Genomic DNA, 16,399 nt, shown 5'->3' with positions numbered 1-16,399 from the left:
GGACTACCATCTCTGCCAGCAAAATGGCTCTATCCTAGCTGAGTATCGCGCCAAACTGAGCTTCGGAGACAAATACAGGTAGGTCATTCCATGTTGCCTCAATTCGATGCCAGGGTTTATCAACTATAGGGGTGAACAGTTGTCATACGTCCGTCTCTAGGAAATCCAAGACCAGAAGTTTCCGCGTAGAGTTGTCAGTGCTAACCGACAAGAAATACTCAGTAAAATAACCGCATAAATCAATATGGGATGTAGGACGAACCTATCCGTTAGGACAGTGTGGCGAAATTTGGCGTTAATGGGTTAGGGCAGCAGACGACCGGCGCGAGTGTCTTTGCTTAAAGCACATCGCCTGCATCGCCTCTCCTGGTATTAGCCGGCCGAAGTGGCCGAGCGGTTCTAGGCGCTTCACTCTGGAACAGCGCGACCGCTACGGTCGCAGGTTCGAATCCTGCCCCGGGAGTTCGAGTTGCTCAGTCTGGAACCGCGCGACTGCTACGGTCGCAGGTTCGAATCCTGCCTCGGGCATGGATGTGTGTGTTGTCCTTAGGTTAGTTAGGTTTAAGTAGTTCTAAGTTCTAGGGGACTGATGACCATAGCTGTTAAGTCCCATAGTGCTCAGAGCCATTTGAACCAACCAGCCTCGGGCATGGATGTGTGTGATGTCCTTAGGTTAGTTAGGTTTAAGTAGTTCTAAGTTCTAGGGACTGATGACCTCAGCTGTTAAGTCCCATAGTGCTCAGAGCCATTTGAGCCATTTGATCTCCTGGTATTGTGGCCATATCAGTTTGACCCTAGAAGACTGAAAAATCGTGGTCTGGTGGGATGAGTCTTTCATGTTCCCAAACAACGATGGGATTTTTTTGGATAACAGTGCACCATGCCACCGGGCCACAACTGTACGTCACTGATTTGAAAAACATTCTGGACAACTTGAGCGACTTATTTGACCAGCCAGATCGCCCGACATGTTCCCATCGAACATATATGAGATGTAATCGAGAGGTTATTTCGTGCAAAAAATCCTGCAGCGGCAACACTTTCTCAGTTATGGACAGTTATAGAGGCAGCATGGCTCAGTATTTCTGCAAGGAACGTCCAGCTACTTTTTAGTCCATGTCACGTCGAGTTGCTGCACTACGCCACGTAAAAGGAGACTCGACACGATATTAGGAGATGAATCTTGTCACCTCAGTATAATTCAACCATGATAAAAGCAGCTTACGAAACACTTTTAAGACCGGTTCTCGAGTACTGCTCATCAGTCTGGGACCCTTACCGCAATGCATTAATAGAAGAGGTAGGTAAGATCCAATGAAGAGCGGGACGTTTCACCAAGAAACATTTAGTAATAGTAGTAGTAGTAGCAGTAGTAGTAGTTGTTGTTGTTGTCTCTCTTAAACAAGGACGTTGGACATGCCACGCCATTACAACTTAAAAATAATAAAATAACATAATTCTTACGTACAGGCATTTGCGTAGTTATAGGTCTAGTTTGCCAAGGAATCGACAGGTACCTTTTTTTATTTATTCTTCGCACTTACAACCTGTTACCTGAGAAGATAAAATACGCCATATAATTCAAATTTTTGTGGCTAATAATAAATGCATATGTTAATTATTTATTCCTGGTACTTAATAAAAAATACAGTAAAAGAAAACACTAAAACTATAAAAATGAAAAACTACCATCAAGTTCCAGCACAACGAAACTACAGAAAAACCCTGCATGAAACTAAAATAAAACCACAGCCGTTAATGTTACTGTTCGTACAACAGAATCTGTTCTGGTTTTGCTCATTTCTTTTGGTGCATTTAACTCGAGATGGTTTTACCGCTACTACATCCGCCTTCATATTACTCGCCTCAACAGCCATTGTCTTCTGGGTTAATTGGGTATAGAGCAGCATGTCAGCAGCGTTTCCGCTATAACAAGTAATTCAACGATTCACTCTTTAGTCATACACTGAATCGCCAAAGAAACTGGTGTAGGTATGCGTATTCAAATACAGAGATGTGTAAACAGGCAGAATACTGAGGTGCGGTCGGCAACGCCTATGTAAGACAAGTGTCTGGCGCAGTTGTTAGATCTGTTACTGTTGCTACAGTAGCAGGTTATCAAGATTTAAATGAGTTTGAACGTGGTGTTATAGTCGGCACACGAGCAATGGGATACAGAATCTCCGAGGTAGCGTACGACCATTTCACAAGTGTACCGTGAATATCAGGACTCCGGTGAAACATCAAATCTCCGCTATCGCTGCGGCCACAAAGAGATCCTACAAGAACGGTACTAACGACGATTGAAGAGAATCGTTTAATATAACAAAAGTGCAGCACTTCCACAAATTGCCGCAGATTTCAGTGGTGGGCTGTCAAAAAGTGTCAGCGTGTGAATCATTCAACGAAACATCATCGAAATGGGCTTTCGGAGCCGAACGCCCACTAGTGTACCCTTGATGACTTCACGACACAAAAAGGCTTACACACCTCCTGAACCCGTAAACATCGTCATTGGACTGTTGATGAATGGAAACATGTTGCCTGGTCGGAGGAGTCACGTTTCAAATTGTATCGAGAGGATGGATGTGTTCGGGTATGGAGGTGACCTAACGAATCCATGGACACTGCATGTCATCAGGGGACTGTTCAAGCTGGTGGAGGCGTGTGCAGTTGAAGTGATATGAGACGCCTGATACGTCTGAATACGACTCTGACAGCTGACAGGTACGTAAGCATCCTGTCTGATCACCTGAATCCATTCGTGTCCATTGTGCATTCCGACGGACTTGGGCATTTCCAGCAGGACAATGCGACACCCCACACATCGAGAAATGCTGTAAAGTGGCTCCAGGAACACTCTTCTGAGTTTAAACACTTCCGCTGTCCACTAAATTTCTTGGACACGAACATTAATAAGCATATCTGGGATTTCTTGCAACGTACTGTTCAGAAGAGGTATCGAACCCCTCTTACTCTTTACAGGATTCATGGTGTTATTTCCATCCAGCACTACTTCAGACATTAGTCGAGTCCATGCCACGTCGTGTTGCGACACCTCTGCGTGCTCGCGGATGCCCTACACGATATTAGACAGGTGTATCAGTTTCTTTGGCTCTTCAGTGTAGAACCTGCAGTATCGTCCATGATGCGCCGTGTTGAATCACTCCTCAGTGCTGCTTTGGAATCCAACGTCGTTAATACTTGACGGCTATTACTCGCTGCGTCTTTGTACGGCGCACAGTCCAGCAAAGTGTGTTCTGGAGTGTCCACACTGCTATAGACGCAACTATCATTTCATCTGTCTTTTGATTTTGTATAGATATAGATACGGGCCATCAACAGTATCAGTATCAACAGTCAGGCCATGGGTCAAGGAATCTCATTTTGAGTCTTTTCCCCATGTTAGGAAGAATACATATGTTCTCCTGCCTGTGCCTAAAGTGTCCCACTCATTTTGCCACTGTTGTAATATACGATCTTGTATGAACTATTTCGTATTGGCCCCAGTTCTAAGTATTCTTCGAATGTTCATTTGACTGCTTTTCTTGAACCAATAAAGGGCTCCCCTTTTCCTGATTTTCAAGCTCAATGGTCATAGTCCTAGAATTATTAATAGTGCATCATTCGGGGTAGTGCAGTAGGCGCCCGTTAACTACATGGGGGTATTGAAAAGTAATTCCTCCGATTTCTTTATTTTGAGTAAAGTCTTTAATCTTTTTAAATAAAACAAACGTCATTAACATTCCACATTCTTATTTTTCATGTCTACGTATTTAAAGCTCTCTGCCACTAGAGGGCTCCGAATAGTATCGTGTAACATGGCGCTGTGTAACGTAACTCTGTCGTTGCGAATTTCGAATTCGAAGAGTTTGTGCTCTCCTTCAGCATGACAATGCCAGACCACTCACGAGCGCTGCGAGACATCTGCAACAATCCGACGTCTTGGGTTCACTGCTATCCTCCATACAGTCCCGACTTGGTCCTATCCGATTATCATCTATTTCCAAAACTTAAAGTACACCTTCGAGGACTTCACTTTGGTAATGATAAAGCGGTGCAAGCAGATATGAGGTCGCGGCTCCGTCAACAAAGTCAAACATTCTACAGTGATGATGTCAACCATTTGGTTTCTCTTTGGGAGAAATGTGTTCGTCGCCTCGATGACTATCTTGAGAAATAAACAAGTAGACGTGAAGAATAAATTCCTCCCGAATAAAAGGCCACCTTGTTTAAAAGAGCGCTACCTCGTTCCGTTTATCCCTAGTGTACAATAATGCTTTGCAAAGAAGTTGTTTAACAATGTAAAAGGGTATTTCTACGTTGTTCGTTCATTTCATACTACCAGTCACTACACACTCTATACACACCTTATTTTATCATTTATCACCGCACACACTATCAGCTGACATCAAGAGCATGTTGGCGAAGTTCGGTTTCCATTTTATGTACCGTAACATCCCATTTGCTAGGCTGAAAAACTGAGTGAGCATCATTCTATTATGAGTGAGATGTTGAGCTCAGAAAGATAATAAGGTGCTGGTTTTATACATTGCATAGCTTTGGGAGTAAAGTTTTCCAGTAATGAAAAAAATTGAAGAGAAGAAAAGAAGGAAAAAATAATGCCAGGATGTAGAATTCGAAATAATAGATAATTTAGTTATTATTATTATTAGTAGTAGTAGTATTAATATCACTATTACTATTATTATTGGCTTGTGTTATAATTTTGTCCAAATCCTCACTATGTGTTATCTATGTGATCTTTCACTGTAAAGAATGCATAGTTTAACAGGTAATTTTTAACTGCTGTTTCAGATAAGATCATTTTAGCAGTTTCTTTAATGTCCCTGGACAGTTTATTGTACAGTTTTACTCCTTGCTAGAAAATGTTCTTTTGAGTTTTATGTTTATTCTTTTTTGTTAGAAGTAAGTTCAGTCTAGATCTTTTTCCGTGGTCCAGTAACCATCAATGTTGTTTTTGATGTGCATAACTGATTGGTAAATGCACCCACGTTATGTAGCTGAAATTCTCAGTGTTTTGAACAAATCTTTACAATGAGGTCGGTTACTACTTTTGGTCATTATTCTTGTGGCTCTTTTTTTTTTAGTTTGAAAACTGTGTTTATATTTTGTACATTTGATCCCCAGAAAAGAATTCCATAACTAAGGATTGAGTCTACATACAGGGTGACAATTATTGAACTATATGGAAAAAAACTTAAATTTATTACAAACTGCGGAGTGCACACACTTTTTTCAACATGTAAATGTCACTACAAATATTCGGATTTATGTTATGACATGTTCGATACGCCTAACATCAACGGTGCTGAAGTGGCGCAGACGAATAGTGAAATTCTGAGTGACCCGCTGAAGTGTCGGAACATCGATGCTGTCGGCGACCTCCTGAATGACTTTTTACAGCTCAGTAATGCTTTTGGGGTTATTTCTGTACATCTTGTCTTTAATATAGCCCCACAAAAAGAAGCCGCATGTGTTCAGATAAGGAGAATATGGCGGCTAATCGAGGCCTATGGCAGTGGCCTTTAGGTACCCTAGAGCCAGTATGGTGTACCCAAAGTGCTCTTCCAGGACATCAAACGCTCTCCTGCTTCGATGTGGTCGAGCTCCGTCTTGCATGAACGACATCTTGTCGAAATCAGGGTCACTTTGGATAATGGCGATAAAATCATCTTTCAAAACCTTCATGTACCGTTCGGTAGTCACCGTGCCATCAAGGAATATCGCACCGATTATTTCGTGACTGAACATTGCACACCACACAGGCACCTGTTGAGGGTGAAGAGACTTCTCGATCGCGAAATGCTGATTCTCAGTCCCCCAAGTGCGCCAATTTTGCTTACTGACGAACCCATCCAAATGAAAGTGGGCTTCGTGGCTGAACCAAACCATACAGGCATGCTAATTCCTGTCATGCCCCACCGCCATCCGCGCACTCTGAACGTCCTAACGCAAACCGTTCAGAAGTTATGACGATTTTATTTCATATAGTTCAATAATTGTCACCCTGTATAAACAGTATGTAACTATGATACACTGGTTGTTGCATACTGATGACAGGACCCTAAGACCGTAACATCCTGATGACATTCTGTTTGCAAGTATCTCTGCATGTTCACACCACTTCAGCTGAGAATCCTTAATTTTATGTTCGTTACGCAGTCTATAGAGCTACCATTACATTTCATTTAACAGTGTCATTTTCTTCTTCAAATAGTAATTTCTGGCGTTTGTTTACTTTATGTTCAATGTCATTTTATTGCATATTAACCAATTTTGAACTTAGAGTGTTTCATTTGCTTTCTTATAAGCGGTTTTCTTGTTTTCTCTGTAACTATAACATTTCTGTAATCAGCAAAGAAATTTTTTTTCTCCGTGAAAAACAGTATTGGGAAAGACATCGATGTAGATAAGGAACAATATTGGTCCTAATTGGCTACTCTGAGGTCTCATATATTAATGTAGTTTGGTTCCGACACGTATTTAACTAAAAGTTAACTTTAACTGAGCTTTGTACTATCTCCACTCTTTTTACCTTATCTACTAGGTATGGTACCAGCACCAGTCTTTAGCTACACCTCTTGTTCCTAATGATTGTAGCTTGTTTAATAGAATTTTATAGTCAACAGTATCAGAAGCTTTCGCTATATCTAAGAAGATACCTGTGACACACTCACCCTTGTCAAGAGCAGCAAGGATCGCTTTTGTGAATTCTGACTGTTGCTCATTACTACAATAAGGAGATTCCGAAAATGAAAAATGGTAAAATAAAAAAAGTTTCATAACTTCTCCGAAATATCATACTGCATCTCGGGCAAGAAAATTAAATTTCAATGTTGTCGGCGACACGGAACTGTAACGAGCGTCTACTTTGGGATAGACGAAATTTTAAGTCTCTCACCCACCAACACATTACCACGTTGATGCTTCATCTGTTGTGAAAAATCACCAGCAATTTAGGATGAAACTTATCCAACAGTGTAATGGCGATACCATCGTACTTCAAACTGGTGCAAAGATTATCAGCTTTCTATAAAAACCCAAAAACGTAAATTTATGAGATTCACAAAACGGTAAAACATAGTATCCTATGACTACAATATCGACGAGTCATCACTAAAATCAGTTAACTCATACAAATACCTCACTATAACAATGATATGAAATGGAGTAATCACATAAGCTCAGTTATACGTAAGACTGATAGCACACTTCGTTTCATTTTCAGGATATCGTAAAGACATAGTGTACAAAGGAGACTGCTTCAAAATCACTTGTGCGTCCCATCTTAGAATACTACTCAAGTGTGTAGGAGTCATACAAAACAGGACTAACAGAGGATATTGACGTATACAAAGAAGGGCAGCACTAATGGTCACAGGTTTGTTTGACTCTCTGGAAAGTTTCAAGGAAATGTAAAAAACTTAAATTGGCGTATTACTGGAGATAGACCCAAATTATTACGTGAAAACTTACCTCCAAAATTTCAAAAACCAGTATTAAGTGAAGAATCTAGAGATATCATTCATTAGCCTACGTATTGCTCTCGTAGGGACCTTGAACACAAAAAAAAAATGGCTCTGAGCGCTATGGAACTCAACATCTTAGGTCATCAGTCCCCTAGAACTTAGAACTACTTTAACCTAACTAACCTAAGGACATCACACACATCCATGCCCGTGGCAGGATTCGAACCTGCGACCGTAGCGGCCGCGCGGTTCCAGACTGTAGCGCCTAGAACCGCATGGCCACACCGGCCGGCACCGTGAACACTAAATTAGATTAAATGCAACATGTACAGAACCATTTAAACAACCATTCTTCCCGTGCTACATACTCGCCAGGAATAGGCAAAAAACCTGAACACATGGTATCATACTAAGCACCATCTGTCTCGCATCTCACAGTGGTTTATAGAGGATGTTGCAGATACAGATGTTAACAGAAAAGCAAGTTTCGATGGCAGAAGAAAAAAAAATCTAATGCAATGGGAAGCACCGTTGGAGAATGTATCCACATCGAAGTTCTAGAGCAAACAGCGCAGCAGAAGCTAAGAAGCGACGCACAGAGTTTGAAAAGGGTCCCGAAACACTAAGAAACAGTCAAGGCAGTTATAACTGGAAAGAGTACGGCTAATATTATGGAACGTAAATGCTTCAGTCAAACATATCAAATAAATGTACGGGCTAACATAGATTAGTGGCTATTGTGATCGATGTCATACGATTAATATCTGATGCATCAATCAGCATTTACCTCAGTCGCCAGTACAGATCAACAATCGCGCGTAAGGAATAAACGGAAGCGATATTCTTAAAGAAGACGAAACATTAAACCAGCATAGGACGACATCTGTCAGTCCAATGGTAATTCCAATTTGTCAGTATGTACAGTGGACGTCAGAAAACGCATTGGTTCAAGGTAGCGCGAGTCTACATACTATATCTGAGCAGTCAATTACAGTCAGGTGTCTAGTGAAGATGCCAGCATATCGCGATTTAGCCAATTTTCAACGCGTCATGGTAATCTGTACACGACGTGTGGGTCAAAGTGTGTCGGAAGACACACAAAAATCTCCGAGATTAACAGTGTCTTGGTTGGATGTTAATTTCGCAGAGAAAATGTTCCCACACCTTTTCACCGCCACAAAGAACAACCACAAGTGTTTGACGAACGGATCTCACGTCGTCTCTGCAAAGCCAGACAAGGTGATCAACGGTCTGTGAGTCAGTTCGACGGCGATTTGAATGTGTGGCGTCAGGAATCCGTTTCTATCGGGGTATAAGGAGACAAGTGAACAGCATAGGCTTCAGCAGTCGACGACCTACTCGTGTCTGTTTGCTGACACCTCGACTCAGAGCAAAGGCCAGAGAACAAAGTCAATGGATCGTGAAAAAGTGGCAGCGTGTAGCCTGGTCTGATGCCTTTTCCGGCATTATAATACTCTGACGGAGATACCATGTTTCAACAGGGCAGTACCACATGTCACAGCTATTTGGTCACACTCAGGTGTCTTGATAAACACTCCAGAGAACTGATGACTATGACTTGGTCCCCTCCACCCGCCTCTACTACCATCCCCCCCCCCCCCCTCCCACCAACCGATCTTCCCCCGACGACCCGATCTTCACCCAGTCGATCATTTAGGGGATGCTGTCGATGTTAGTGTATGTTCGATGAACCATGCACCAAATACACAATAACAATTGTGGGGACCACTACAAGATGAACAAACACGTCCAAACCTAATCACCCCTAACTCAAGCGTGAGCGTAATTAAGACAGAAAACGAAACAAATCGTAAGATGATGATTTTACTAAGAACATAAATTTTTTTATTGGTTGGTTTTACAGAATTAGAACCTTGCTAACAGACCGCCATTAATCTTCTACATAAAACATGGGAAAAGACGGTGTTAATGCGGGTTAAAATGATTCCAGCGGGCTACAATTCGTAAATAGTTGCCTCTTGCATGTGAAAGAAAACGACAGCCAATATAGCAGGTATCGTAGTAGCTGAACTTAGATTGCACCCATGACTGTTGCGTTAGTGTAACATTACTTGCGGTGTAGACGAAAACTGATTAAAGATGGAAAGGGACTGCGCCTGTTGAGTACGAATGCAGAGGGAATTGGCAACTGTTTGTGACAGCTGGAAGCTGTGTGGCTGCTGTCGATGGCCTTCAGGTTGCTGTCCTGATCTGCTGTGACATTGGGGCACTTGAGGCGAATGCTTTGGCATCTCCGGAGCTAATACCGTTGCTTTGGATGCATAATGTCGCAGCGCCTTCCGATTCGCTAGTCATAGCCGGTCGACACTTACCTGGCGGCGAATGGCGCGACAGTTTCGCGAATATGTCGGGCAGGAGAGTGGAAGGCTAAAACCAAAGGCTCAGACGATTCTGTGACAATCTTGGGTGCCTATTTCTGGACCTCTGTTGCCGGATGGAGAATTGTACGACACCTCCATAATAAGGCAGAAGTACACTACACCGAAGAAGTAGCAACTAGGATAGTGGAGTCCGTGTGGCGTGTACATGTGAGTTCTTAGGTTTTGAGGATAGATAAATACCTCCACAAAACAAGTAAAATTCTGATTTCAGACAAGGAAGAATACTATCACAGTTATTTAAAGAGAGTAGCATTCGTCATAGTAAATCGGAGAAAGAAAATGTTAATAGAGTAATAGTTAACTGCTGGAGTCTCTATGAAAAGGTCTCAGAATTAGTCTCACTTACAGACGTTGAAAATGTTCACATAGTACTATGGTCAGAAACCTGCCTCAAACCAGATCTTAATAGCAATGAAAGTATAAAACCCGATTAGAATTTATAACGCAAAGATAACGCAAAGATACGATGAAAGCCGGCTGTGGTGGAGTGATGTGAGCACAGATTCCGAATGTGAGATATCCTGGGTGTTGGGAAGTGTTAAAGGTGGATAAAATATGCTTATCGGATGCTTTTATAGGCTCCATGCTTTAGGAGCAGTAGTAGTGATACGTTTCACAGCAGACTTGGAGAATAGTTCGTATAAATTTCCTGATCATGTTATAGTAGTAGCGGAGACTTCAAATTACCAGCTATACACTGAGAGACTCAAGTTATTAAGAGAATGATGTTGTTGTGTACAGAAGAGTCGCAAATCTAGAAATTGTAGCGAAATACAGGAAGACAAATGTAACGTATTGACCGTAAGTAGACAGGGAGACCCATTGTTTTATGATTACACGATTGCAGGACAATAATCGGAAGAAGTCACAATAATGAGGAGTGTGCGTACGGAGTGATTTAAAATGAAACGAACACATAAAACTAACTGCAGACAAGGCAGATGCAAGACTGTCATTGGAAGAATTCGCGGTAACTGTAGTCCACCCACAAACAATGTAGCTTACAAAACACTTGTTCGATCAGTACATGAACATTGCTCGTAAGTCTAAGATCCGAACCAGACAGGATTGATAGAGGAAACAGAAAAGATCCACAAAACAGCAGCGCGTTTCGTTGCAGGTTCATTTAGTAAGCGCGACAGCTTGACGGGGAATCTCAGTCAACTTAGTCTCAGACGCTGCAAGAGAGGCAGTCTGTATCTGATTTAGAGGCGTATTTATAGCCATAAAGAACACGATAATATCTATTGAGGTCAGTACAAATTGTAAATGCCAAATAATTTGGGTGAAGATAAGTGTGTTCCTACAAGAGTCTACCAATATATTGCTTGCTCCCAAGACTATATCGCGAAAAGATCGTAAAGGTAAATCAGAGGCTTGCGGAGTGTAGGTAAAGGTGTGTACACGTAGAATACTAGTCAAACATCAAAAATTGACGTACCTACAACTAGACTTAAGAAGACGCAATGTAGATATGAATAAACAAGTACAAAGCTTTTTAATAAATTACCTTCGCAGGCACTACAGCTCTCAGTAAATGTCTTCAAAAACAGAACCCAGACGTGACTGCATGGAAAGACCTTTTATACACTTGAATAATTTGAGAACTATGCAAAAGGCAACCTTAATTACTAATTAATTCGTAAGACTAAGTGCACCTTCTTTTAAGAAATTATGACTTTGTTCGTGTTGTACAGGGTGGCATCCAGTCAAGGAACATTTTAGGGAATTGATTAGAAAACTTTCTTTCAAAGGCCCAAGTCAAATCTTAACAAGTTTTCTCCCAGAGCAACTTCCGCTGTGCCTACGTGACATAAGTTGCTTCTCAGAACCGAGGTAGTTCTGTCCAGTAAGCTGCTGACAGGAGACGTCTTGAGTCCTATGTTGAAATCGCTAGCGAATTTACGCCATCGGTTTTAGCAACTAACGTGCGTGGTATACATATCGCGTGTCTGCACACTGGAGGATTCTGCAGTGCAGAACACAATTACTTCTCTCTCTTGTGATCCAGACCTCGACTAGCACATAAGTTATTTTTGGGGGGGAGGCAGAGCCTCTGGCTTTGCGCCCCGTGATGTGCCACCAACATAACTTAACATGAACTGCCTCCCCTTCCGTTGCCCACTTACTTAGTTGTTCGTCCTCCTAGGCTGGCCTAAACCTGCTAACTTCCGCCCTAGCGCGCCCCTTGTATACCACACACTGAAAGCGTCTTCTGTTTTGTCGTTTAACGTCCGCCCAGGATGTCACTGACAAGTGCTGACCGCTCGACCTCCTGTACACTGACGTCATAAGCCAGATGCAACAGCTTTCTTCCCTCTTCCAGCACATGTACATTTTATAATGTTTATTTACTTAGATATTTATTTGATTGTGTATAGTTTTGTATATAGTAAGTAACCATGCTTCCTCTAACATGTCAATCTCCAAAGTAAAAGTTGTTTTTAAAATTACACGTGACGACATCAACTGCATGCAAAGACTTAAATATGGACGGATAAATAAATAAATAATAAATTACAAAATAGAAAAAAAAGAGACATTTCCTGATGCCTGAAGGTTTAATTCATCTTCCTGCAGATCCGATTCTCAGCGGAGTACGAATGTAGTATGTTACCCACCGAGCGTGAAAGGTATTGGCTTTGCATTCGGGAAGAATAGTATTGAAACTCTCGATGGGATCCTCCAGATTTACACTGGTCATGGGATACCTCATAATATCGTGTTGGGCCTTCTTTTGCCCGGTGTAGTGCAGCTACTCGATGTGACATGAGCTATTGAGCTATAGCTGCATATGGTCTCCAAGTAGCCGAACAGAACCATTTCCAGTGAATGATCGGTTCACTTGGGCAAAGGGAATCCAGTCCATTCTATAAAAACGCATCCCACACCATTATGGAGCCACCAACAGCTTGCAAAGTGCCTTGTTGACATCTTGGGCCAATGGCTTCGTGCGGTCTGGGCCACACTCGAACCCTGCCATCAGCTCTTACCAACCGAAATGGGTACTAATCTGACCAGGCCACGGTTTTCAAGCCATATAGGCTCTAACAGATACGGTCACGAGCCCAGGAGAGCCACTGTAGGTGATGTACTGTTAGTGAAGGCACTGGTGTTGGTCGTCTGGTGCCATAGCCCATTAATGCCAAATTTCGCCACGCTGTCCTAACGGATACGTTCGTCTTAATTCCTACACTGATTTCTGCGATTGTTTCATGCAGTGTTATTTGTCTGTTAGCACTGACAACTCTAAGCAAAAGCCGTTCCTCTCAGTTGTTAAGTGAAGGCTGCCAGCCATTTCATTGTGGTGGTGAGAGGTAATGCCTGATATTTGGTATTCTTAGTACATTGTTGACGCTTTGGATCTCGGAATATTAAATTTCCTAACGATTTCCGAAGTGGGATGCCGCATGCCACTAGCTCCAACTACCATTCCGCGTCCAAAGTCTGGTAATTCCCGTCGTGCGGTCATAACCACGTCGGAAGCCTTTTCACATGAATGGCCTGAGTATAAATAATAGCCCCGACGTTGCAATGTCCATTTACTTTGTGTACACGATACTACCGCCATCTGTATATGTACATAACATGACTTTCGTCACCTCAGCGTAGGGCCCCCGTGCTTTCCTGTAACAGATTATGACGGCCACTTGGATGGTCCCTTTGCAAGGAAGTGGACGATTTCTTACCAGTTATTGCTCTCTTTTATTTAGTCACGTGTTCCATATACCATTTCAGTTTTTTTCATTTAAGACAAGTAAGTTTACAGAACATGTATCCAGGAATAGTTTGAATAACAATGAACATATTAATTCTCAGCCCAGGTCATGCAGCTACACTTGGTTTTTTTATACGGGCTACCAGTTTTAAAATGAAAATTCGTCAATGGAATAAAAGAATTTCTCGAGAAGAAAGTATACTGGATTAGATTTAAAACTTGTATTAATACCCGTCTGAAATTTTATGTTCTTGGGCAACTGATGAAAAATTTTTGTTGATGGATGTTGAACTCCTTTCTGGTCCGTTGACAGCTTTTATAATAGGTAAAGAAGGTTACTACAGAACAGATAAATGACCTTCCAAGTCTTCAGGGTTGCATGGCTTGTAGCAATTTGAGTCCTGAGCTGTCAGCCAGACTCTAGGGAGGAGGTCAACAGTGCTTAAAATACTATGAATTAAAATTTCATAACTGGTGACAATAGAGGAGAAGTGCAATGAAAAAATGTCGACACCGAGCATTGCAGCAGTTGCTGAATCATTTACTGCGGTTAGTACTTGGGAGGAATGAGGGTGTGAGGCTCAGATAAAGATCCCACAATAGAGCTCGAAATTCCCCCTAAAATCTTTGAACCGCTTAATATTTCCTTTTCTAGCCTAGTTCAACATGACTTTTTGTTTCGTTTCTGACGATCTCATACGCGAAGGTACGTTAATTTCAAACATTATTCCCTTTCTGTTTCAGCAGGTCGCCTTCTGGAGTAGTTCCTCTCACACGATTACTTCTCGATCCCTAATGACGTCGGCACCGACCAGACGTCCTACTGAACAGACTTCCTTTCTTTCCTCTAACGTTTATCCCGTCTAGTATGAGATCCGCTTTTTCAGGAATTGGCAAATTTTATTTTATTATTTAACTTTATGGCCGGATGCCCTTCCTCACACAACAGTCGTCAAGGTACCCTAAGGGAGCGGGGCCGTGAACACCATCTGTCTGCGAATCGCGTAAACTTAGTTTAATGAGCTATCGTATTTGAAATATATCTTAATCTATGAGGCGGAATTTGGCGACCTACCTGGCAGTTATCTAAACGAGCGCGAGAAACTGCCAAAAAATTAGACTCAGGCTGGCCATTGTACTAGCTCACGTTAACCTATTGCATGAATTCAATCCGTGTGCAGCTTACCTCCCTGATACGCAAGAATGTGCGCTGCACGTTACGCTATACTTACAGATTCCATTGCAGTAGATACTGAGACTCTTTTTCATTATCTTCTGTACTACCCTCAATACCAACAAAGAATAAAATATCTTTAATTTTGCAATGCACATACAAGCTTATTTTTATATGTTGTGTGCAATATTTTAAAAATCTATCGATTTCAGAATCCACTTATTGACATACGTTTTATCTTTCAGTTCTGGAGATGACGTACCGCCATCTTCAATTTCTTCCTGTGGTTCTGTGCCTGCTACTGCTGGCAACCTTCCTGATAACGTAAGCTCCACTCTATAAAAACATATTATTAATGACAGTATTAAATTTCTAGCTTTAACAGTACTCATGTGCCTAGTTTACAGGAGGTACCGTAGTCTAAAATTGTGGCTAGTAATTTTTGAAACAGAAAGAAACGTTTCAGACTAACGTCTGTCGAGCTTTCCACGAGACTTTTTGGTAATCAGTACATATTATTGACGCTCCATCTTTGAAAAACCAATTATTAATACTTTAGTTTTTGCTTCAAACGTTTTTGGACTTAGCTACATCATTATCTGCGATTTAATAATCCGTAAATTCATTTACAAGTTGTTTATGGTTTTACACTAAGTGCTGTTTTACATTAAATTTATGATCTTTCCTTGAGATGTATAGCGTTTCCGAGATAATCTGTTGTGACTGTGGTAGGACAGTTCTAACTTAATTTGATATATCAGTGTCGTGTAACCCCTTTCTGAGGCTGTTATGACGAAAAAAAGTTACATCGCTTACACATCACACAGAAAGTAAAATTTTTGCTAATTCTCAGAAATTGAGAAAAATCTAACATACTTAAAATTTGTATAATGGTTGTTTTTGACTTGTAAAAAGCCAATGCTTAAACAATTGTGCAGATTCTTCATTGTGTATTTCTTTTTAACTGCATGTGGAGGTGTAAAACTGCAAATGCTTTTACATCTTTTCAACGACAAGATGAAGGGGCAGAACGATTGCGCGCACACATATTAAATAATACGAGAAGCTCGTATTATGTGCAACATATGCCTGTGACTCACTATAACTGTTTAAACATGCCACCACCAACAATGCTGTTTGATTTCCAATGATCTACGAATTTTATTGTAGTGCACTGTGTGGATAAAATGTTGTTGACGTTAATTTAATATCTAGTTTGCTGAATTTCGTTCTTATTGTTTCTTCGCTCTTGTGGCTTTAAGAGGTTGTCAGCATCTTATTGAAATGAACTCGTGAAATAAATGGAATCTTACATTTTTTAGCTTCTGATGGTTGCTACTTTGGAGAGGAGCGCTACTGTTGCACTGGAAGAGCTGAATGGGATGGTCTCAGACCTTGGACTAGCCGTAGGCTGGACAAGACATGCGATGGCAGTGTGTTCGATCGTGCCCAGACCGTGGGTGCCCGATACATGGAACACTCTATAATGTGGTTAGAAACAGCGTGATAATAATGTCAGATAAGGACAGGGGACATCGAATCAAGCAAAATTTTCTAGGTAACCACGATCTGGACAAGCAACATTATGAAG

At 41.5% G+C, this 16,399-nt stretch overlaps 1 protein-coding gene across 1 annotated transcript in view; it reads left to right on the top strand.

The window, feature by feature from the left end:
* Window positions 1–16,399, top strand: part of LOC126299476 (DNA damage-regulated autophagy modulator protein 2-like) — a 141,652-nt gene that overhangs the window by 40,144 nt on the left and 85,109 nt on the right. The window contains exon 2 of the mRNA XM_049991410.1: window positions 15,054–15,132. Within this exon, the coding sequence (XP_049847367.1) occupies window positions 15,054–15,132 (79 nt within the window). The remainder of the gene's footprint in view (window positions 1–15,053; window positions 15,133–16,399) is intronic.

Source organism: Schistocerca gregaria, chromosome X (assembly GCF_023897955.1).
Source record: "Schistocerca gregaria isolate iqSchGreg1 chromosome X, iqSchGreg1.2, whole genome shotgun sequence".
Classification (NCBI taxonomy): domain Eukaryota; kingdom Metazoa; phylum Arthropoda; class Insecta; order Orthoptera; family Acrididae; genus Schistocerca; species Schistocerca gregaria.
Note: the sequence above shows the minus strand (reverse complement) of the source record. Positions and strands in the feature narration are given on the sequence as shown.